We start from the raw sequence: 24,800 nt of genomic DNA on the forward strand, positions 1-24,800 counted from the left end.
GAAGTTTCCTGTGATTAATAAAAGATGAGTATGCAAATTTTAGCAATTATCACCTCCCAAAAGCTGTATTTAAGGATGCCTTTTCTACATTTCTCTTTACTCCTAAGTTATAACAACCTCTGACACAAAACTAGAAAAAAAAATTCGAAGTAGAGGAAACTGTCAAGAGGTAGAGGGGGGAACTTCATAATTCAATTTTCCAGATTCCATTCTGCCAATTCTTTCTCATAAACGGCATCCCTCAGGCCAACTCCTCCGGTAAAACAATCTTTTAATGACAGCAATTTGGCCAATTTGATGGCCAGATTGATGTTGGCGAGGAAGAAATAGATTTCTAGAGTGGAGGGGAGTAGAATGCACCTCCTCCTTCCTGTATATGTCTGCGTAGTTCGGGGGAGTATTCGTAAATGGGGGATTCGTGGCCCCCACGAGACGCGGAGAAGCTTTTTTTTTCTCCCCCTTCCTATTTTCTAGTAACGCGTCACGTGATCGGAGGAAGACGACGGAAGAGGGTGATGTGACGGTAGATCGTGGTGAAGTCGATCCGGTTGCGCCCGAAAACAGTTGACAGAAGGAGAGCCGATGGAGGTGGAACGACTTATCCACTCTTTCTTGCCAAACGGGGTGAGTTTTTCTTGGTTTTTGTGTATAATTATTGCGCGTGAACACTTCCGTTTTCTCTTTAACACGTGCACGTAAAGCCACCTTACACCGAACACATGCAAATAAGGGTGACTTCGACTGAGGAACGTGTAGAGGTACGTTTGTTTAACACTACGCTACACAATATTCAAATCAGTCAGCGATACCTGTACAGGTGGGTGTGCTTTTTTTAAGAAGGAAAAAGGTCAGATTCACTAACCAGAATGAGTACAGTTTTAAGTTATGGGATAGTTTATTTTTTTTTTTAAGACTTAAGATACTTCGGAACGGTTTTGTCTCTAAATAAAGGCAAGAAGAAACACTAACAAATGTATAACTAGTGTATAAAATTTTAGTTAAATACAAGAATGAGTCAGAGTTTAGAGCGTGGGTGAGGAAAAAAATCCGTTTTCGTTACGCAACTAGACAGATAACCTCTTTGGTGATTAATTTGCATACAAGCTAGCGCTCTCTCTCTCTCTCTTTGTTTGACGCTTAATCAAAATTAATCACCACCCCGATAAAGTTTTAACGTTATCTCAATTAACAGGCTGCTGCGACGTCATAATTATCAATCCCGAGCAAACACTGACTCCGGTGTGACGTAGATGCTGGGAAAACACCTCGACACTTCTACAGAGTGGTTTATTTTTTATCCGGCGTATAAACATTCTTTAACCCTCCCTCTTTGCTTAAAGTGTCCTTAATACCGTCTGGGGTGAAAGTTCGTTTATGCACACTGCGGAGTGGGGAGGAGGAACCCGAAACTGATTTATGATTCCGGACTTAAACAAACAGTCGGACAACGTAAATTTTCCAGTTTCGTTTCGTCCCCCTCGCTCCTCCGTCGTGTTTAGATTGCAGCTAGTGTTTCGTTTGTGCTGTACATATGCGTGTGTAAAACGCGCGCGAGAGGTGGGGTTGAACTTTCCGAATTTCGTCTGCTATCCGAGAGAGAACGTTATTAATCAAAGCTCCGTTCCGTTATCTGTATCGCGCAGAGTTTTCCTGTTCTTTTCTTTTTCACGCTGGATACAATAAGTCGATTTTTCTGCCGCCTTGTGTGACGTCACGGGCGATGAGGCTACAATCGTCCCGTTCCTTTTATCGCCTGGATAGGGAGTGACGACAGCGATTTCTCGTCTCGCGATTTAGGGTTTGTTTGCGAGCTAATTTTTTTTCCTCGCGCGAATCCCCAATGTGTTGCTATCGGTCACGTGACAACCTATTGCTTAACTGCGTGTGATCGTCCAGTAAAATTAACCCGCTAATTTGATTGCGTGACTAAATGGAGACCGGAAGGTGAGCTCGAGTTTCCAAAGCAAAAAAAAAAAAGACTACTTCCGCGAGTAATTCGATTTCCAAGTTAGGATCGGGTTCGGACCCAAAATCAACCCATTTTGTTTTGAAATTCGACTCTCGCGCTCTCCGAACATCCCAAAAAAGTAAACAGAACATCGTAATTACCGGAAGGGAATTTAGTTAATAAACATAGCGTTTGTGCGACAGATAGGATGGAGTGGAGAGGTGGTGACAATGCATCCGGGTCGCTTGTCGTTGCGATCACGTGTCGAGCGAAAAATTTCGGTAACCTCTCGGTTGCGTTTACATACGCGGGTGCGTCGTTAACCTCGTACGAACGAGAGATAAACAGCTAATAGACGTACAAGGCGATCACGTGACCATCAAATTTTGGAGCGTTTAAAGGCGCTGTAAAAGGATTTGCTGAACTTGTATGGGTTTTTCTCCACGCTTCACTCGTGCCGGGGGGGGGGGGGGGGGGGACTGATAGGATACGATCGTCCACCCCCCCGTTTTGTCGTCTCCTCGGGAGAATTTATCGCGCGTAATCTTCGCGAAAAATCGAAAACGTCCATCGTAAATTTGTCGACCCTTAAGCGTTATCTTTCCTCCCTCTTACTGTGTTGTTTATGGAGTGCCCCCTCCTCCCTTCGGCCCCATTGTTGTTCCAGTGTGTTCTCGTCACTCGTTAGGCCGGTTTTTTCCGAACTCGTCCTCTCCGTTTGTTGCGTGGCGAAACGTTTTCGGAATTTTCCACCGGAGACGTCGCCGAAACCAAAACTTGTCGCCTTTTTGCTACTGTAATTAGCAATTCGGAGTATTTTACTTCCAATTCTCTCGATGCAGTGTTGAGACAATCGTCGGAAATTTCAATTTTTCGGGATCAAGTAGTGGAAGCACCAGAAATAAAATTAATAGTAAAACGGTTATTTTAATCGTTTTAATTAATAAAAAGTTATTTAGTAAGTAGCGCAGACTTTCGTTGTAGTGGCGAATCGCGACAAAAATCCTACTAAAATCTTACAATAGTTGTGTGCATATTTTAGCGGCATCTTAGATTTTTAGGGTGAAAATGATCAAAATTGGTAGAATTTAAGACGTCGGTAGCTCGCTGCTACTAAAATTCGATAAATAAATAGCGTTTATCCCGTTTTAAAAAGGTATAAAACTCGGAAATAAATTCTGGACTTTTTTTTTATTTGAAGAAATTCCAACTAAAAAACTTGAAGGTTTGAGGAATTACCTCCAGAACTTCCGACGAGATAATCCTCTACAAACCTCCGAAATTTTATTTCACTAGAAACTCTTAATTTTTCCCCCTAACTCGAAGCCAGGGGGAATAATCGGAACGAAAACGTCCGCAATTAGGCTAAGTAGAACATTAAGAGAGTGGAACTTTTAACTGATTGATTTTTAAATACATTTTTATTGACAGAGATACACGTGAAAATGCTTTCTTACGTCATAGGATTGGTAGCCTCGCTGATGACGTCCGCAACAGGAAGCGGTAAGTAAACGTAGGAGGAATTTTTTTTCCTTCTCTAAACTCATCTCGCACGTCTCCGTCATTTAATACGATCGCCGCTTTCCACATTCAATTTAAAATTCGATCTTAAAATATCCCTGAAAATTCAATTTTTTTTAAAGTGAACTGGTACCAAATTTTATTAGAGAAAATTTCACTTAAAAATGCATTTTTCCATTTTAAAAATGTATTTTTAAGTGCATTTCCCTCCTTTTATTATGGGTTAATGATGTTTTAACCGCGCGTCGTTAAAAATTGTTGTCAAAGAAAATTTGTAATAAAATTTTTTTTCCCCTTCTCTTTTATGTAGGATGCAGCAAACCTTTGGGAATGATGAATGGTGCCGTGGAAGACTGGCAGATCAGCTCCAGTTCGGCCCTCTCCCCTCTCCGGGATTCCGGCTGTGGTGCCAGGCACGCCCGGCTCCTGCGGACTGGTGGCTTTGCCTGGTGTCCAGGCCACCCGGAGGCCTATGAGTGGCTGCAGGTGGATTTCGGCGTACCTGCCAAGGTGAGGCTCACTCCTCTACGAATCTGAAACTCTGTTTCATTGTCTGTCGGCACATAAACCAAATGACATGTCTGCGATAAATCTCGAGATCTTGGTATGGTTAAAAACAATGGATCGACACGAACAGGCATAAAGATGTGCAGTGGCTCTATATGGAATTTAACACTTTCTCAAATCAATAGGCAAAACACACAATTTTATGTTCTTTCCAGAAATCTGAATATTATCATACTCTATTTTTCCATGTTGTGGATTGGATTACAATAGCTATACCGTTTGGCAGTTTGAACAAAAACATAGATATTAATAGCTTATCCGATATTCTCTGCGTGCTAATGGAATCGGCTTTGTTTTTCAGGTGACCGGAATACTGACTCAAGGTAGAGGAGACGGTCGCCAATGGGTGACGTTGTATCTGGTATCTCACAGTATGGACGCCTATCATTGGAAATATTGTAGCGATATTTATGGAAAGAGAAAGGTAAGTTGCAGATATAGTTAAAATCCTTCATGTGGTAATCAAAAATATATACTTCTGTAATTTTTTCCATGTACAGTTGTTTAAAGGAAATGTAGATTCTCATTCCATAAAACATTCCTATCTGCAATTTCCAATCACTGCTCGTTTTCTCCGTATTCATGTGATGGAATGGCATCAGTATCCCAGCATGCGGGTGGAAATTATTGGCTGTCAAGGTTGGCACCATTGTGACATTAAACACACATGCTTTGAATTTCTAACAAAATCTGTCTTTTTAGAATGCAACGAGATAATAAGTCTTCCGCCAAGAGCAAAAATGTCCGCTTCTAGCTCGCGACCTTGGAAGAAACAGAGAACTTGCACTCCGGACGATGCATACATTTATGGCAGAGGAAGTTGGTGTGCCAGGCGTAACGACGGTGAGTCGGCCTTAGATCTGTCGACTCTATCTCACAATTACCGTCACCTTTGTTTTCTTTAAATGCAGTTCACCAGTGGCTGCAAGTCGATCTCGGTCCGCCGACCATGGTCACGGGAATCATTACGAAAGGGAGGGCGGATAGCAGAAGAAAACAGTGGGTAACTTCTTATACATTATCTTATAGCAACAACAGCATTGTATGGTACCTGTACAAAGAAGATAATTCTAACGATCCAGAGATAACGGTGAGTTTGTCAGAAAATTAACTGTTGTTTTCCCATCTAATACTAATTAAAGTACATGCAGGAATTGGGCGGTAACATGGACAAAGACACGGAGAGACGCCACTACTTAAACAGGCCTTTCGTGGCACGATACGTCAGGATCCATCCGACTCGCTGGAAGGGACGACTGAGCATGAGAGTTGGCATCATTGGCTGTCTACATACGGGTTGGTAAAATTTTGCTTTAAATTATCATTCCAAGTGGCACTAATTGAGTGACATTTTTAGGACCCTGTCCACCAGGATTTATGAGATTGAATGAGGATACGGAATGTGGTAAGATTTATTTTGATCATATCAATACACAAGCATCAACCATAATTAATGATTTACAAGTAATTGTGTGAAGTTTACAGTGTAGTGTAACAAACTCCAATTTACTGGCTGTTATATGAAATGAATTTATTGTATATGGCCTCTAATAATGCCTGTACATTCAACAGTTTTACTGATGGTGATCTCACTAAATTGTAAATTACAAAGTCTGACAAAAGAGATATTTTGGATTGATCTAGTTATCCAACATTCTTCTTAGGCACTATACAAGACCGGTTGACGTGGAAAATTTTGTAATTAGTTTTGGAAACAGAAAATTATCCATGCGATTAGTCGAAATTACTTTCATATAATTTTTGCATACAGTATTGTTTTTATATTTCAATATATTTGTTTGCATTTAATACACACGTTCTTATTTTACTAATGAACTTCCTGAAGAGAGATAATTGTTGTTATACACTCAAACCTGTTTTTGTGCGATTTGTTTTGTGCGGTATACCAATTTGATTGAAATTCATATACTGCACAAATAAAAAAAAAAAAAAACACACAAAAACAGGTTTGTGTGTACTTATTCCCTTGACATGCAGAGCTGCCACAGAGAAATATGTTTATTATTATTATTGTACAGGGAGATTTTGAATCATTGTAATCAATCAGTAACATCAAACACTATAAAGTCTGTTTTCAAGTAATGTGGAGTCCAAACTCAAACAGAACTGAAACATACAGTTTTCGTTTTAACTTGATTCTACTAGCACTGAAATGAACATTACATGGAAATGCACCATCTGTTGATCAATTCTGCAATTGTCGTAGAGAGTCAAAAATAGATGACACTACGGATTTTGCCATGCTTTCTCTGAATTATTTACATTTTTTAAAAATTTCATTGTTAATAAATGCAAAGATTATTGTCATACAGATATGTGTATTTTCTAACTTCTTCAATGAATAATTCCAAATCTATTTATTTCCTTGTCCTTTTCGCTACACCTTCTGCCATTACCCACATTGTGACAATCAAACAAATCCTTGCGTTCTTATTGGTTGCAGAGTTAAAAATTATCTGTCTTGTTTCCGTTTGGCGTTCCGTTTTACGATTACATTGTGGAGTTTAGGCTTAACACTAAGATTTATGATTTCTTTAAATTCCTGTTTATAAGTATTCTTGTGAAAAAGTTGTTTGTGCCTTATGTTTCAACATAGTCTGGAAGCACACTTGGTCCAGAAGCCCAAGGAAAAGCTTTTTGGTGCAACCTTTAACCAATTTTGCACTGCCTCTATTCTATTACCCCAGTGTCATCAGTTGGCAAACTTCCAAACTTGGAAATGTTCTTTGCACCATTCCACTTGTTGGACCTGGATTGTACTATGGATGTTTTGTCACTTCAAATTTCAGATCACTGTTTGCACAGCCATGTGTTTGTAACAAGTCCCAGACATTTCGATTGTAGTGTGGGCTTTAACTTGTTCAACAGCAGGTCACCGTATTGAGCATTACTCGCAGTTTGACCCTTTTCCTGAAACTGCACCAATATAGAGCCATTGACATTCCAAAATATTAAAGGCACGACTTTCCTAACAGAAGCCCGCATCTTGAATTTTTAGCCAACATGTGCTTCCGCTGCACTGATCGTCTCTTACTCTGGTTCCATAATTGCTTGTCTAGCTTTCATTGGAGAAAAGCATCTTCCAGAGCATAATAATGCAAGTGCACGTGACAAGTCATCTGCTACACACTTTTCTATAGTCGGGGTTATCGTGCATAATATTTTGTGTGTTATGCAGAGCAGCCATTGAACAGCAGAACAGCCATGTCATATGAGTATTGCACAGGCATGTATCACCCAACTGTTCCTATGTGGCATATTACTAAAAAATTATTTTGTGTCCCGCAATAAGGTTTTTCGCAGTGCATACATCCATGAATTTTAATCTAAAATTCGTTAAAAAATATGATTGTATGTACAGTCTGCAAGCTATATCACAGATTAGGAAAAAAATTTCTACACGTTCTTGAAAATTTTTCAAACACTTGCCTAAATTATAAAATCAATTAAATAGTCTGCTTAAATGAGCTTTTGTGAGGCTTAAACCGCAGGGCAAACTCGTTCAAATTTGACACAACCAATTTCCCGACCACACAGGAAAAGATGAACCATCCTGAGCCCATAATGTGCCAAAATTGTTAGCACAGTGGAAAATCTTCACAAATTGTTTTTTTGGTGGCAATGAAGTCCAAGCAAAACATGGAGGGGAAAACAACTATCTAACAGCCATTTCTGATACTTTTTGCTTACCGTATTTTACGGACTATAAGACGCACTTTTTTCTTCGAAAAATTGCCTCCAAAATTCGGGTGCGTCTTATAGGTATTTTTTTAAAAAATTGTTTAAAAATTAAGGTGTGTCTTATAGTCCATAGCATCTTATAGTCCGTAAAATATGGTATATATTTGCCATTAGTTTGAAAATTGCTTTGAACAAAAAGCACAGTGATTATAGCAGTATATTATAAAATAAGCATTCAGAAAGGTATATAATAACAAGCATTTTGCGTAACAAGTCGTAGGGATTAGTCTTCTAAACTCGCTTACTTACAACTGCGAAAGAACCTTCGAGAGAAACGGATTTTTTGCAGTTTCAATCCAAATATTTTTTGATCAGGCCTTGTATAAAGAAGGCATTAATTCTTTGCTGGTTTAAGAATAAAGCACCACGACCGTTTCCTTTTCCCTAAGAATTGGTTAAGTATTATTAACCAAAATTGAAAATTCCTAGTGGAAAATCTGGCTTACAAGAAAGAGACGTGGGTGAACGACAAGAGACACGCGTGGCACGGATGGAAGTATGGGCACTCGTCTCTGGCCGTGGACGGAGACGTGGACGCCACCCTGCAGAAGTGTGCTATTTTGGATAACTACTATGTCGACCATCCTGCGTGGATGGTGGATCTGGGAGAGAAGAGGAGGATTCGAGGTCTGGTGGTCACGACCTGGCAGGGAAAAGGCCAAGGTGGGCAACGCTTCGTTTGTTCTACATATTCAGGTTTCCCTCCTAACCACTACTCTTTGTTTGCAGATCGAGCTAATCTGTACGGAGACTACCTTCGCAATCTGGACAAATTAACGGCCTACGTGGAAAACAAAGCAAAATTGGAAAATGTGTCCAATGGAGCCAAGTGTTCCTCCGTTTCCCGTCTGAACAGCGCGCTGTTTCGTCGCAGGCTTCACTTCGAGTGTTCCGACGACACCTGGGGACGCTACGTCTACATAAAAGCCAGCGGAATAGCTAACGGGTGGTCCAGATTGTTTTTATTCGTTCTGTGCGAAGTTACCATCTACTGAAATGGGAAGAATCGTGGAACTCGGTCAAAGCCAACGTTTTCGGTAGAAAAAGAATTCCAAGTCTAGTGGACTCCCGCAATGTTATCTTAAATTTAATTCGATTCCAAAGCATAAAATATTTTAACGTAGTTAACCAGAGAGAGAAGAAACTGGCAAGTTGTTGTTTCGTGTAAACATTAGGCTCTAAACGGGTTTTTAAGTACTAGAAATTTTTTCAAGGGTTCTCCCCTCGGCGACAGAACGACCAATTCGAGTACAGTACTTTGGCATTTTTTAAAGACGCGCATGCCACACGTCACATTCCAAACGAGGGGACGGTCACGTTCAACAAACCTTTTGTAGTTTCTTCGTTTAAACCGGTCGCCATTCCATTTATCGCTTAGCGACACGGTCCATCCTCGTGGATGACCCTCGCGCGAATACATTTTTTAAAACGTATTGCGTGGGAACTTAACCGTGTGTATGGGAATTTTAATAAAATTGTCGTTCTAAAGCGATCTGAAAAGAAACGAATTTTATTAACACGATTAAAAAAACATTGTGCAAGTTTTACAATTCTATACGGAATTAAAAAAAATCGTACAATTAGAAAAGATTTTACATCGTATAAAATACAAAGGTAAAACAAAGATGCAACCAAGAAGCATCCGGAGTTTCGGGGCAGAGAAAATTCAAAGCTACGGGAGTGAACTAATTAGAAACAGAAATATAACAATTTGGACAAACGTTATTTAAATGCGCAGGTTTCTATTTTTTGTCCGTGCAACAAGCTAAAAAATTTTGCTGAAATCTGTAGATTAGGGAATCTCGGATTTTCGCACGCTTCTTGCTTGCTCCGTAAACATTCCAGAGCGACGGTATACTTCCGCAAAACGTCGCTCCCACGCAGGCCATAAACAAAAAAAAAAAAAATTCTGCCACGCACGATACACAATAGAATGCTTCAAAATCGGCAAGAGTAATTTAATAAATAAATACCTCTATAAAGCGGCTTATATACATTTTAAAATACGACTGGCCAATACGAGAACGATCGACACGCATTCTAGTAGTATTAAAGATACGTATTAAGCTATTATTTAAGGAAGCGGGTGTCGAAACTGCACCCTTACGTGCGGCCAAATCGGGTCTAACGAAAATTCGTTAAAATACAATACGCAATTGTAACTTTACCTGTTTCGGTTCGAAACGCGTCACCTTACTTAAAACCGCGTGTCTCGCAGTTTACTGTTACATTCCACAAAAGAATAAACATTTCGGGGCACTCTACGTTTAAAAATAGCAAAAATGCTTACGCAACCGACAAAAAGTCTCCCGTGTTACGCCGTAATTACGCTCATCTTATATAAAATCTGGTGTAAACAGTTGAGCACGACTTGCGCATTCCTTTTGAAAATAGTTAATTATTAGATTTTGATTCGTTAAACGGAACGACCGCCGACGTTCCTAATTTTATACCGCATTGCATCTTACTTAACGTAACTGGGCCTACTTGTTTTTTTTTTTTTTTGCCACATTCGCTAACAAATTTATTCTGGCTCGAGTAGTAAAATCTTGTGTGTCACTCGATACGAAACGTACAAAATTCGTCATCGAATTGAGTTTTTTTTCTGGAAAATGAGATTCCGTACAAATTTCGAGTAACATTTGCAGACAAAGTTGCCTTAGTTACGGAAGAACTGTGCTTATCGATTTTTAAAATTGACAGAGAAGATGCGAAAAAGTAAAGCTGAAATTCGGAGAAAGACGGGAAGAAACTTCGCAAATTCTCTACATTTAATTGTAAACGCATGCAAACGAAGGGAACAAAACACGAAGTCAAAAGTGAAAAATCCGGAGACTTCTCCCGAGAAGGGAATTTAAATAATCTCGAAAACTATCGCAGCGTTTAATCGCCCTTTATATTTCGTGTGACGACGACTTACAGACAAACTGTTAGAAACGTGCGATACGACAAATATTTATCGTATATAAACTGTGTGTTCGAAATTGCAACGCACGTGGGCAAGACAAAAAAGGTACAAATGTTAATTCCAAAAAAAAAATAATAATAATTGTAAGAGAAGAAATAACCAAATTTAATGCCGCGATTTTAGACGCGTCGGCGAGAACTCTCCGCACGACCAAATGCCGAGACATTCAAATTTCCTTCGTTATTGCACCTCGACATCAACTCGGTTGCTAATAAATACGTGGGATCAAATTTCCACAATACGGCAATCATCATTAATCTAATTCCCATGAGAAAAACCGAAAGAATCTACGAATCTGGAAACATTTTCCTAGTCGAAATCTGAAAGTCTCTCTCCGAATGGAAACGGCGGGCAGAAAACGTAGCAATTTTACCGCTAGTGCCGGAACTCTGCGACTAAACCCAAACGCCGCGATAATTGCAACGGTACCGCGCGAGAAAAATCGTCGCCACGTTCCGAGTCTGCCGGGAAAATTCGGCGCTTTTTTTTCGCTAGCGTTTAAAGAGGGCCGAAGCGCACGCTTACATTCGTATAAATAAAAAGAGGAGGTCGATACAGTAAATTTTAAGAATTTATAAAAAAGAATTTACGACGTAGTAAAATAAAACGACGATTGCAATCACGATACGTGGGATTTACGGTAAAATAAATCGGTTTACTAAAAAAAAAAATATATGTATAAAGAACACGCTCTGTAAAAATGCAAACACTTCTTTTTTTTCGAAGACTCGGAATATTTCGGTGTAGAAAATTGTAAACGATTGTTTCTGCGGAGGAAAAAAAAATAATTAAAATTTTATAAATTTTTCCGGGCGCTTTCGCTAGAAAACTGAAAAAGTGCCACCAGAAGTCCGGAGGAGGGGCCGTGGCGTAGTAACTTTGAAAAGGGAAACTAGTCGGGCGACTGACAACACTGTCAGTGCGAAGAACCGATAAAATAGCACCGCTCTCGCATCGACAGTGTTGCCAGTCGCAGTTAGCGCCGCCCGACTCTGAAGTTTCATGGGTGAAATTACTATTTACGGCACTTTTCCGGTTTTCCATCGAACGTGCCTCGTAGTTAAAAACAAATATTCTCTCGTACATTTATCCATTTTTTCCCAGTAAAAAAATTCCGCTTCACACCATAGACTAAGACGCCATTTTGCAGCGGCTTATAAACGAATACAAATTTGGAAACAACTTTTAGAGGATAGGAAAAAAAATTGACGGCAAAATTATTTGGAGTTGTGAACTTTTTCAATAATCAGATTACATTTGTTTTTCTTTTCGAGATCGGAAGTTATTCGAGCCGCGGTAAAAAGCTCCAATACCTGACAAGCTTTTATTGCAATTTTGGTCGCGCGACTAATCGAATTTACGGTAAAAGCTTTTGATTTATGCGACGAATGCAGACACGCAATTATTTTAATTTCGCTCGTCGATCGATCCACCGAGGAAATAATATGTGTAATATCCACTTTATGGACATCAAGGACCCACCAGTGGCCAAGTGGCTCCGTTTCCTGAACACTCGGAGTTTTTCTCCACGTCTGTAATGCGTGAATAGGGGCCGGTTACCCTTAAAAAGACCTCCCGGAAGGCATCCCCCTAGGCAGATTGCCAAAGGGTTGCGTTGTCATAACTTTTTGATAATTGCATTACAAATCAGTTTTTAAAAAATGTTCATATCTCCATTTGGTGTGTGTGAATGTGTTCAATTGATATTTATGTATCGACTAAAACTTATTGAGATGAGTCTTAATACGAGGAAAGGTAAGGTCTCCTATTTTTTTTAAACACAAAAAAACGTTTATACAAAAATAAAGTTCATATCATTTTAAAGCTTTAACATTTATCTATTTTCCTACATAATCACCATTTCGATCGATGCATTTTTGTAGGCGCTGTATCAGTTTTTGTATGCTCATGTCATACCTGCTCAGCGCATGACCCATCTTGTGCACACCTTCTGATATTGCAACTTTTCCGTTAAAATCCTATGAATCGTGCTTGAGGAAAGCCCAATAACCAAAATGCAGAGATCAACCAGAGTGATTCGGCGATCTTCATGCATGGTTTGCTCAACCTTTACGACTGTCTTGTCGGAAACTGACATCTCCTGCTTCTTTCTTCGTCACGAATTTCAGTACAATCAGCTGCAAACTCCCTCTACCACTTGAAGATGTTCTTGATATCTATGCACAACTCACCACACACTTCCGTCAATTGGCAATGAATTTCAATTGGTTTAACACAACATGGCAGCAAGCTGGTATGACATGGGCATACAAAAATGCATCGACCAAAATGGTGATTATGTAGAAAAATAAATGTTCAAGCTTTATACAAAAATAGTCTAAGTTCATATCATTTTAAACGTTCCTTTGTATTTAAAAAAATAGGAGACCTTACTTTTGGGATTACCCTTGTACTACCAATGAAGGCAGTGCCAAAATATATTATCAATCAAATAAAAGATTTTGGCAAAGTTGCGAGTAATTTTGAAAGTGACAAAATTATAGGAGATGGGACGACTGCATATTCCTTTCGATTTGTTAATTAATAACTCAAACTGTCCTTGGTGCATATGCTTGCTATGCAAGAGGTCAAAGTTATACTGTAGTGCTGACCGGTAGGAAAACTAACCCTAGTCAGTAGGGTCCGTCCTAATCATACTGTAATATTTGATTTATATGATTACACATGTATATTATTTATATATTGACATATTTCGAAATGCATGTGTGTATAAAACCCCCAAATTATGTAAAAAAGGTGGTTTGAAGTTATTTTAGTTTATTATAAACACTTCAGAATCCATAAAACTTAAGAACTTGTGGAAAATTCTGTTGTCTTCACTAATGTCTGTTTTTATAGGATAATTTTTTATTAAAATAATAATTCTCAACACCCAATATGATATTAAATTTAATAGACACAATTTTGTAACCAATTTGTGCTCAACTGTTCCTATTGGTCCTTTGTGTATGTGTGTGTTCATTTTTTAAATGCTTTATCCAATGAAAATTTTAATTTTGCATGTTATTAAATACTTTGCCGTACACACTTCCTCTAAAAACTTTCTACTCAAAATGGATAAATATAAACATTAGTGCCTCTAGAGGCTCAATTCAACTTACAAGTTTCCGGCAAGTGGAATATTTGCCACCACGTCTAAGACTTGCCACTTTCAATGACTAATAACGTGACATTATGTATCCCACGTCAGAATAATACGGTAGAATCTATTCTACACTTAAAGTGCTACGATGTAGTTAATTTGCCAATTTATCAGAGTTTATTAGGCTGTTTTGAATATCCCATCCCAGTGTTTCCACGTTCCACCACCATCCCTTGTACCTGCATGAGCATACCAGCAAGTCCCACCAACTTCAGTGCAACACCACTATCTACTAGACCAGGTCTGGCCCACATGCGGCCCATCACGTTAAATTGTGTGGCCCGTTAAGCGATATTATATATCCATTAAAACTTTTGTTTCCCGTTATGTGTATACCAAGACAATTAAATAAATGAAAATTTGCATGTGTCATTGTTATAATGTGCAAGTGCAAACTCTTGGTATAACAATAAAATCTTATTCATTTTGTATTTGTTTTACTTTTTTTAAAAGCATGTTTGCCTAAATTGTGGCCCACCGTAATGTTACTTGTGATCAAAGTGGCCCAGGAAACAATTTGGGTTGGCCAAACCTGTACTATACCTTATGCACCATACTCATAAAGGTCACCTTAGTAATTATGTGCTATGCACAATAGGTATAATATGGTTACACTACCCCAGATACTGAGCACTATGCATTCTATAGGCTCTTTTGAACAGTCAAAAATGCCACCACTTCAAATAGAAAACGGGTCTTAGAAATTTTGCCACCATAGCTTGCCACCGACTGCCGAAAACTTGCAAGTGGAATTGAGGCTTAAGAGAAATTTAAAATGCCACAATCTGACAGATATGAAATAATGCTTTAAACTATTCATAGTTTAAGGGTTATTCCCTATTTGCCAAAATTTACCATCATTTTAATATAGAAATAAATATTTACTAAATACAACAATAATTTTTTAATGTATCAGAAGTATTACCTTAATGCCTATAATATACAGCATCTACATCGACGTTTTTTACTTTTATGATTAGCTTTCAACTTTCGTTCTCTCTGTGAAATAAAAGTTTTATTTTTAATTATAATTAAGACGATAGTAAAGCACTCTGATAACTTACTTCTTTGCGTATTTCCCTTACTAGGGTGTAAAACGCATCGTCGACTCCCATTCTTGTTTTTGCAGAGGTCTCAATAAAAGGTATGCCATAATTCTTGGCCAATTCCGCCGCCTGTCTGGTGTTGACAGTTCTTGCCGGCAGATCACATTTATTACCTACCACTTTGTGAATGAATGAAAAACTGTTACACAATTCTTTTTATCTCTGTCCTTACTGTTTTACTTTTTTTGTTCCTATATTGTCTACTTGGACCTTGTTGGGTTGCAATTTGAAAAAATTGTAGATCTGTAAAGTCCCATTGTCATCCGTCTGTCTTTCCTTAATCTTGAGAACACAGATAGATGAAGACGAGACCAGATATGAAAACCTTAGGGGTAGGAGGCCTGATTAACTATATACAAACTTCCAATGCAAACTGGAAGCCACATTATTTCAATTCAAAACTTCCCCTGAAAGCAGTTTAATGTGTGGCCAGCACAACTATTGCTAACAGGAAAAGTATGATGTACAGGGGTAAGACCCTAATTTGAGGTGGTGAGCATGTATTTTAAATTAAATAAATTAAAAATGTGATTAAAAATTGCAGTCTGGCATCATGAACACATCACAATAAATAATTGCTCATTTATTAATCGGACTTATTATACTGGTGTAGTTTCTCATTAGCAAACAGAGGAAATCTTAATCGAAAGTCAAAACAGTGTACAGGGGAAAGTAAAGATATTTTGTTTTGACTTTTAACTGATTTCCTCTCTTTGCTAATCAGAAACTACTCCAGTATAATAACTCCTATTAATAAACATGGTCCAAGTAGACAATATAGAAACTGTTACACATACATTATATATACAGTATCATTAATAGAGAGGTTGTGGGGACAAAGTTTTCATCTCTAAAACGTGAACATCTAATGTTGAGCACCGCCATCCTGTAAGCCTAGAAGTTTGACAATGGCATTTGCAACATGCTTGATGTTCCAAATGCCAGTGTCAAACTTCTAGGCTTACAGGATGGCGGTGCTCAACGTTAGACGTTCACGTTTTAGAGATGAAAACTTCAGCCACGGCCTCTGTAATTTTATTTGTTTGTGTTCAGTTACTTTATATTCCGTTTAAAAATTTTTTTGAAATTTTTTAATAATTTGGCATTTAAAGGAATTAAATTATGTTATAAACATTGATTCCTCTGAAACATATTAAAGACAGACATTATATATAATTAATGTTGTGTGTTTCAAAGGAAAAGCATTAAAACACTGCAATCTTAACAAATCATAAGAACTAATGACATGTTTATGAACTAAACACAAATCAATATTTCAATAATTTACTCAAGTTTTTTTCCCCAGCAAGTTTAAAATGTTGAGGAAGTCAATTTCTTAGATATAATGAGTTTAAATTTTAAATTTTTGCAAATCTCTCAAAATTACACATCAACATTTGACAAATGAATTGGATTTATTAAGCACTCATACTGTATTTGCCCATATTTTCATTCCATCTGTACACAAATTCACATAATCAAAGCCATCACTTATTGGTTACAGGCCTATGAACTGCTTGTAACGTATTTGGTAGCATAACAAATTAGTTCTTTATTTGGGATAGTCACTTTCTCTCACAAATATAAGCAGTATTTAAATTTGATAGCAGAAATATAAGCTCAAACTGTTTCTGCTGCAGTAAGCAGAAGAATGAATCAAAATATCAACAACACTGGCTGTAACATCAGTGACCAAAACTGGCATGGGTTAGCCATCTTGTCATTTCTTGCATTTTGTAGAAAACAATACATTTTTACAACAATAGATTTTGTCACAGCCTAATGTTGTATACAATTTAATTATAAATACCTTAAATAGTTCCTTTGGCAATGGAGATCCGTAGAAGTTCACTTCTAATTTAGAAGGATTTTTTAGTGATTTTTCCAAACACAGTACTTAAATATAATTATAATACCTGCAAATTCAATACTTCAATATATATGAACACTGCATATATATACTGCATGTTATAAAAAATATGTAGAGTTATTTGATATAGTCTGTAGTAATTTGATGTGATAATGTCATGTTTTTTGCACATGGCAGACTGGTGCAAATGGCACAGCCAATCATAAGACGGGTTGGAAAGGTACAAAATGATTTTGTTTACACCATGCATGAAATACGGTTAAATAGACTATAGAATGAGAATTCTTTTAAAACAATTTAATTGTTTTTCTTAAAAAATAGCATAATTTGAATTTACAGGAACTCTAACAAATTGCAAAAAAATCTAACAATTTCATTGTACAAAGTATAATTCAACTTTCTACCTTTGTATTTGGAGAATAATTTTGAACAGTTTTGCATTTATTACAAGTTTTAACAATATATAAATTTAATTTTAATGGCTTCTCTTAATGTTAAATTTGTGGACAAGCTAACAAAAAGCTAATGAAATAAATGTGAATTTAAAAAGAATTTTTACTTACAAACCATTGCAATGTCGTCGGCATCTTTAACTCTCTTAATCTGAAAACAAAGTATCTTCATTTAGAAAATTATTCAAAATATCTTCATTTTGGAATTTAGTTTTTAGTGTATGTGTTGTACATTTAACTCTTTTATGATTTATTTTTAATCTTTACATATATACACACAGTAACACAGTAGAGTGTCGTTTAACCGAAAGCTTTCCATTCGGACTGTGTCGTGCTGAATTGAACGTTTTTGATACTAGATTAACTTCTAAATATAATTTTTTTTGTTTTTATATTTTTCAATATATATATATATATATATATTTTGTTTGTACAAAATAAAGAAATAATTTCTAATGATACAATAGCCACGATTATTATTATAAAAATTTTCGTTAGGCTTAAAATCGACGAAAATTCAATGCGAAGCGACACGCAATGGAGAAAAATTTCAACATGAGAAAAATTAATATATTTTTCGTATATAATCAGTTATCCGAACAACCCCAGTCCCCAATTGATTCGGATAAACGACACTCTGCTGTGTGTGTGTGTGTGTGTGTGTGTATTCATATACATACACATACACAGCAGAGTTTTTTTTTGCTTTAATATATATATATATATATATATACACACACACACACACATAGAGTTTTTTTTATTTTAAAACAGTTTTATATTATGTTTTAAAACAATGTTTTAAATTTTAAAAAATGTTTTATTACATAAATTTAGTGAATAAACTTTTTCTGACTTGTGAGCTAAATGTGAACATGGGAATGGGAAATTTTTTTCACTGTCATGGGTCATAAAAGCATGTGACACACCGACTTTTATCACTAAAAGGAGATTTTCCAACAGCACATGCCAGGACTTTTAGCAATACAGCTAATGTATTGTAGTAATACTTGGATGGTAAAAGACATTATTATTATTGTTGTTACTTGTTAAGTAAAAAATGAGTGCAGGAAGAAGGCTTGATAATATCTGGAACCAGTACAAACTAATTTCTGGAAATCCAGGAAAACTGGCATACAGGGTGCAATGAAAAATATGTAGGAAAGAAATGGCTGGATTAGTCGCTCATATGACAAAACATATTGAAGATAACCACCTACAGGATGATATACAGGAATTGCAACAGCTGGGTGAGTATTTTGAACAATTATAGTAAGCTATAGAAAAAATTAAAACTTACAAAGTTCTACCTGGGTCATAACTCAATTTATACCTATATAGATATTCTTAAGTTCTTCACCCGAGTTACATAGTTCTGCCCTCTTGGGCAGTTTACATAGCGTTACGAAAAAAACAGTCCTTTTCCAAAAATGTATGGGCTAGTATATATACATTATCATCTATGACCTATGAAAATTTTATTAATTACTTTTGCCACAAGTTTTTTATAACATTTTATTAATTAGCATATTAATTCCCTCATTGTTTTTTTAAATCAAATTAATTAATTCATTCTGAACTTTTATAAGATCGTTTTGACTTTGGTAAAATTTTAAAAAATACTATTGGATGATTTTTATGAATCAGCAGGTTTTTTTTATTCAGTAGAATATTTTATATATACCTTTTTTCAGTTTCTTCCCTATTTTAATAGCATAAAAATCAGAAATTTTGTGTTATACTGTGAACTGGTTTGTAAAGAATGTAAACTGCACGTGTGAATTTTCACGCCTGTCAAATGAAAGAATAACAATCCCTGCAGCTATATTTATCTAATGAAAGCATTTTTTGGTTGTTTTAAATTTTTCGTATAGTTTTTTGGGGTATTTATTCCCCGGCAATTATTTCAGCTGTCAGATTCACTTTTACATGGAAATAATTATTTAATATATAAAAAATCAATAGATGGAAAGTTTTCCAAGCGGAAATTAATTAGGCCTCAGAAACTAAAGTCAATAGTATAAAATTATATACAGTATTGTAATCATTGTGAACTGAACATAAAAAAGTGTGTAAATTATTAGACTCATGCATAAAGTGTATTATTTTTGGTTCTTATCCTAAAATGTATCATTTTATATTGCACTGGTCTGACTTCAGTCTAATAATTTTCAGACATCTGTATATAGTAGTAATTTTAAAAACATACATCTAATTAGTAATTATTGTTTCTATATTTATCATTTAGATTAGCAAGAGTCAGGAGCCTGAATCTGAGACCAGTGGGAAGTGCTCCGCCACCACTTCTGGCTCCACTAGTGGCACTGGCACTGCATCCCAAAGCAAAATAAAATTGCAATGCATTGATTCATTTATTGTGAAAATGTCAACTAATCAAAAAATGCAATTGAATCTCCAATGTGCAAAATTTACATATGCCACCAATTCAGTCTTTACTCATGTAGAACACCCCGAATCTATAAAATTTTGTCAGATGTTGCAACCTGGATATGACCCTCCACACAGAAAGGAAATTGGGGGACCCTTACTGGACACTGTACACAATTCCATTGAGAATGAATCAGCTGATGAGTTAAAGGATATTACAGTCTGTATGGCTATTGATGGATGGAGTAATATACATAATGAACCAGTGATTTGTGTCTGTGTGACTGATCCTAATGGAACAGTTCATTTGATTGACTCAGTTGATACAGGTGCAGAATGGCACACATCAAACTACTTAGAAATTATTGCAACTGCAGCAATAAAAAAATGCAATCAAAAGTATGGCTGTAAAGTAAGAAGCCTGGTAAGTGACAATATGAAAAAAATGAGAGAAACATTAGCAATGACAGAAAATATAGATATTGTCACTTATGGATGCTCTGCTCATATTTTAAATTTACTGGCTCAAGATATCAACATTAAAGAGGTTAAAGTTTTCAATCACCTAAACACACTACTGAGCATTGTACATTTCTGAAAATAAGAAATTCTTCAAGCTGAAGAAGCCACTGCTGTCAATCCTGTTTTGGTTTTGTACATGCAAATCTTAAAAATGCCATTTCATAAAGAAACATTTAAAAATGTTGTATTTTATATTAAATAAAACATTCTGTACATTCTTGAGTCTTACACTGAAGTTTTTCTGATTTATTTTTCTATTTTACTAGATCCCAGTGTTTTATTTCAAAAAAAAAAAAACCATGTTTTAAATCATGCCAAACCTAGTAATTAGAATTAAGAGTATGCTATTTAAGTTTAACAAGATTTACAATGCTGTAGCTAGATGTATAAGTCTAATGTATGCAGGACAGACTGTGTTTGAAAAATTCCTAAGAATCCAATCAACAGTCAAATCCACTCACTAGATATGGCAAGTAGTCACCTTAAAATTATTGCACACACTGACTGCTGAGTTATTTATTGTTCAAGTGATCAATTATCACTTGAACAATAAATAAATTTGAGATTGATTGAAAACTATTTTGGAATGTGCTCTCAATTATTATTTATCCAATTTTGATAGGAAATAAATGTGATGAATATCATTAATCAGTTTTGAAATAATTATTTTCTTTATTATTGATATAGAAGAAAAGGTATAATTGTTTAATTCTTTGTATGTAAATGAATTATAACTTTTTGTAGTTTTTTTTGTAAATGTACATAGAAATTTGTTATTGTGCACAAATTGTATGGTTTGGCAACTAAACATTAAAGTAATATAATTTTTTTTTATTTATAAAAATTGGTTTAGTAAAATAAATTAAATTGATTTTAATAAGTTTACCTAAGTCCTAAGAAATTAATATTTTAAATTTATTTTGGTTGCTTTGTTACAAAATGTACTCCACATGTACAGTGTTGCAAAAAAAAAGTGTTCTTCCTGGAAATAGGTGATAGAATTTTTAGAGTAACATAATTGCAAATTTGCAACTTATCAAAATATTCAAGGCTAAAGTTTTGCCAAATGAAGCTACTACAGGATGGACTGCTGTTACACACCTCCCAACTGTTGACCTACGACTGAAAATTGGAGTTGGTGAGTGGTGTTGGCATAAAGTGGTCACACATGACCTTGGCAGTATTGCTTGTAATTTACTGAATAAAATTCAACAATTTTAAACTGTATGTAGTAATCAGTAAAAACGTTTTTCAAAGTAATTAATTTTCAACTTTTGCAAGGATTCTTTGGAAGGACAGATTGAAAAGCAATCACAAAAAGCTTGTCATTGCAGTTATTTCCCCCCTCTAAACTGGCAACACTGGGATTTTAAAGTAAGTCATTTTTGTTGCAACTTTAACCTCAAATATTTGGTAACTATTGCAAATTTGCAAATACATTACAATTTATATTTGCAAATACATTGCAATACTCTACATTTTTGCTTAGCTCAATAAGTTCTATCATCCACTTCCATTAACAACACACTTTTTCAACACCCTGTATTTGACATTTCCTTCATGTCGAATCATTTTCTACTTGTTAAAGTTAATATCATTTCACATCAGTCATAAATTTAGATACATTTAGAATCCAATTATAATTTCTTTCCAATTAGATTTACCTTGTAATAAGACAAATCTGACTGAAAAGAAATTATACAGTCAAACCTGTCTATAACAGAACCTGTATACAGCAAAAACCTATCATTAACAGAAAATTTCTTCAGTCTCTTGAAATTTTTGCAAAAAGTAACATGAAATTAACCTGTATATAGTAGAACCTGTCCAACACAGAAACGAAGAGGAAAATCTGTATCTTTATCTGATTTAACACAAATCTAACAAGAAGTTTACAAGCCTAGCAACCATAAAAAAGTCAAAAAATACACATACCCAATACATACAGTTTCCCCAAAAATAAGACAGCGTCTTATATTAATTTTTGCACCCAAAGATGTGATAGGTCTTATTTTCAGGGGATGTCTTATTTTTTCGTATGGTATGGCGGTTTCCAACCATCAAGGGGAACTCACCACAGCACACTCATACAGCACAGCAGTGACAGTGTATGTTATGGCGGCAGGCCTCTCAATGCCTTGCCTGCACATTTACAAATGACAGCCACAGAAGGAAACATCAGAGTTGGTGGTAGGTGATGGTCTTCATGTCCTGCATGCAGCTGCTCTACAATGGACGGTAAAGGAAGGGGACAATGGCGGCAGGCTAAAAAGAATCACAGCTGCATGCTCTGGTGTTCTGTTCAGCAGGCGTACTTCAAAACAAAAACTTTGCTAGGTCTTACTTTCAGGGGAGGCCTTATATTTATCAATTCAGTAAAACGTCTACTAGGTCTTATTTTCGGGGAAACACGATAATAGCAAAATACGATTACTGTATTACAGTAATTTTATTGGGGTATGAACTGAAAGTTTTTGTTTATTTTTATTAACAGCTGTTTTTACTTAACTTATAATTAAATCACATATTTATGTTTTCTTCTATAATCAGAAACAGTGTTTTGTAATTATAACTTAATTATAAGTTGTGAAATCTAACATATTATTCTGGATGTGAGATTATACAATCTCACATCCTTGTTTTGAAGCTTATTTTGAACTTTTTTACATCACATTTCATTTGAATAAAATCAAGTCAAAATGTCTGCAGATAAAATGCACATTAAGCATATTATGCATGCTTTTTAAGTTTCGTAAAGGATATCACACTATACAAACAGTAAAAAATACTCTTACTTTGTATGGAGAAGATGCTTCTAAACTCAATGTGTCAGATGTGATTTTGAAAGTTTTGTTCAGGAAATTTTGAACTAAAAGATATAAAACGTATGAGCCCCCAAAAGCTATTGAAGAGAAATTGCAGGAAGAAATTGTTGAAGATTGACGAATAATAACTCATGAATTTACAACAAATCTTAGTGTGTCACAGACGTGTATTATTGAAACATTACATCCACTTGAAATGATTGTAAAACATGCTGATGATTGTGTTCTGAATGCAGTTTTTTTTTATCATCTATGAAAAAAAAAACAAACTGAAATTGAGTATAATTTTGTCTGACAAAAGTAGGCAGCTCTAAGGTTTTATTTTATTTTTATATTGGTTATTCACTTTTATCTTAGAAAACTTTTTTATGGATGAAATAAAAAAAATTAAAGTTAAAATAAAAATATTTGATATTAATTGAAAATTTGTTCTAGTGGGTGGTGATTGTTTGATCGAGTACCGAGGTACCACTATATTGAATTAATGCGATTTTGATATATGCGGCAACATCAAGAAATTAATTAATTACATTAATCTAGGGATACCTTTAGTAAGTAACTCGTATATAGCAGAAACCTGTCTACTATGGAACAGTTGTTCAGTCCCTTGGGATTCCATTATAGACAGATTTGACTGTAATTGAAATTCTTTGTATCTGTAGCTAAAAAGTTAGTGGAACCCCATTTATCCAATTATAAAACAATCTCTGTCTCAAAGATAGACATAAGGAAAACCTATAAATGGAAAAAAAAAAAAAAAAAAAAAAAAATCAATTTCCTAATTATATTCTTGCCTGAGTTTGTTTCCTATGAATCGGCACATGATGTTCATTGTTATGTATTCTGAGGGAGTGTTCTTTGAATTTACTTAATATTCTGTTTAACCTTTTCTAATCTTTAAAGATTTTCAATTTTAAAAATTGCTACTTTCTGTTTGAATGAAAATGCTGTGCTTCTCGTGGCAGTCAATGTGTTAATTAATAAGTTTGTAACCTCTCTAATTATTCACTCAACACCCTAAAGCCTCTATTGTTTCACTGCATTTCATTCATCTTCAAACATTTGTGAAATAAAGTAAACACTGCAAAATGATGTCTAAAGAAAAAAGTGGTTGTTATGTTGGGGAAGACTATAGAAACTGTGTTATTTATGTTGTTAACGATTTTTCTGGATTATCCGGATTTTGGTCATCTGAATCAGACCGAGTCCCGTTTGACCCAGATAAATGGGGTCCATTGTACAATTAAAATTTTAATAATCTAAACAAAGTTCTCACCTTTAATCTCTTAATAGCATTTTTTCATTTATTGTAACATATTTGTTAAGATACAAGGGCTATCTAGAAAGTAACTTCTGTTTTCAAGTAGCAATTTGAATAGAAGGCATAATGGTATCATGTTTGCATGGGAATTTAGCATAATTCTTTAGGCATCTAACACCAGTAGAATGAAATTCATATCATTGTTACTTGCTCAACAATGGCTATTCAAAATGTATGTTGCAATTGACAATCCTGCCAACTGTGATGTAAGTTATAAAATTTAGCCAAAAGCTGTAGAGCAGTTGAAATCCATCATCAGCTTTGCAAAGTTTATGGAGATGAGTGAGAATGGTGTAAGACAATGGTGCCATATGTTAAAATGCAACCAGACCAATGTCCACAATGAAGAGAAAAGAGGTCAGTGATTGTGACAACAGATGAACTGGT

The 24,800-nt window shown here is 35.6% G+C and overlaps 2 protein-coding genes across 5 annotated transcripts in view; one reads left to right on the forward strand and one right to left on the reverse strand.

Moving 5' to 3' along the window:
• The first annotated feature begins 137 nt into the window (after positions 1-137).
• LOC136989479 (lactadherin-like) lies at positions 138-9,290 on the forward strand. 3 transcript variants are annotated; one of them, XM_067287648.1, is made up of 11 exons: positions 138-624; positions 3,380-3,451; positions 3,780-3,979; positions 4,338-4,460; positions 4,537-4,675; positions 4,739-4,879; positions 4,948-5,126; positions 5,188-5,332; positions 5,394-5,441; positions 8,228-8,461; positions 8,528-9,290. In XM_067287648.1, exons 2-11 carry the CDS (start codon positions 3,394-3,396, stop codon positions 8,791-8,793), a joined length of 1,533 nt encoding a protein of 510 aa, XP_067143749.1. In that variant the 5' UTR covers positions 138-624; positions 3,380-3,393; the 3' UTR covers positions 8,794-9,290. The 3 variants fall into 3 exon arrangements, with proteins under 3 accessions (XP_067143749.1, XP_067143747.1, XP_067143748.1); XM_067287646.1 differs by having other exon boundaries at positions 4,537-4,879; XM_067287647.1 differs by lacking the exon at positions 138-624 and having other exon boundaries at positions 3,239-3,451; positions 4,537-4,879.
• A 2-nt stretch (positions 9,291-9,292) lies between these two features.
• The window catches only part of LOC136989489 (GTPase KRas-like), a 42,217-nt gene continuing 26,709 nt past the window's right edge, over positions 9,293-24,800 (reverse strand). For both annotated transcript variants that reach the window (XM_067287664.1, XM_067287663.1), the window contains 4 exons: positions 17,469-17,508; positions 14,994-15,154; positions 14,855-14,928; positions 9,293-11,533 (listed from right to left, as the gene is read on the reverse strand). In XM_067287664.1, the coding sequence (XP_067143765.1) occupies positions 14,863-14,928; positions 14,994-15,154; positions 17,469-17,508 (267 nt within the window). In that variant the 3' untranslated portion in view covers positions 9,293-11,533; positions 14,855-14,862. The remainder of the gene's footprint in view (positions 11,534-14,854; positions 14,929-14,993; positions 15,155-17,468; positions 17,509-24,800) is intronic.

This window comes from Centruroides vittatus, unplaced genomic scaffold (assembly GCF_030686945.1).
Source record: "Centruroides vittatus isolate TY-2023 unplaced genomic scaffold, ASM3068694v2 scaffold_576, whole genome shotgun sequence".
Classification (NCBI taxonomy): Eukaryota; Metazoa; Arthropoda; class Arachnida; order Scorpiones; family Buthidae; genus Centruroides; species Centruroides vittatus.

Coding starts and splice junctions, on each gene's coding strand:
- LOC136989479 (XM_067287646.1), top strand. CDS start 3,394: ATGCTTTCTTACGTCATAGGATTGGTAGCCTCGCTGATGACGTCCGCA. Junction 4,880..4,947: donor GTGTGCCAGGCGTAACGACG/GTGAGTCGGCCT, acceptor CTTTAAATGCAG/TTCACCAGTGGCTGCAAGTC. Junction 5,127..5,187: donor CTAACGATCCAGAGATAACG/GTGAGTTTGTCA, acceptor AAGTACATGCAG/GAATTGGGCGGTAACATGGA.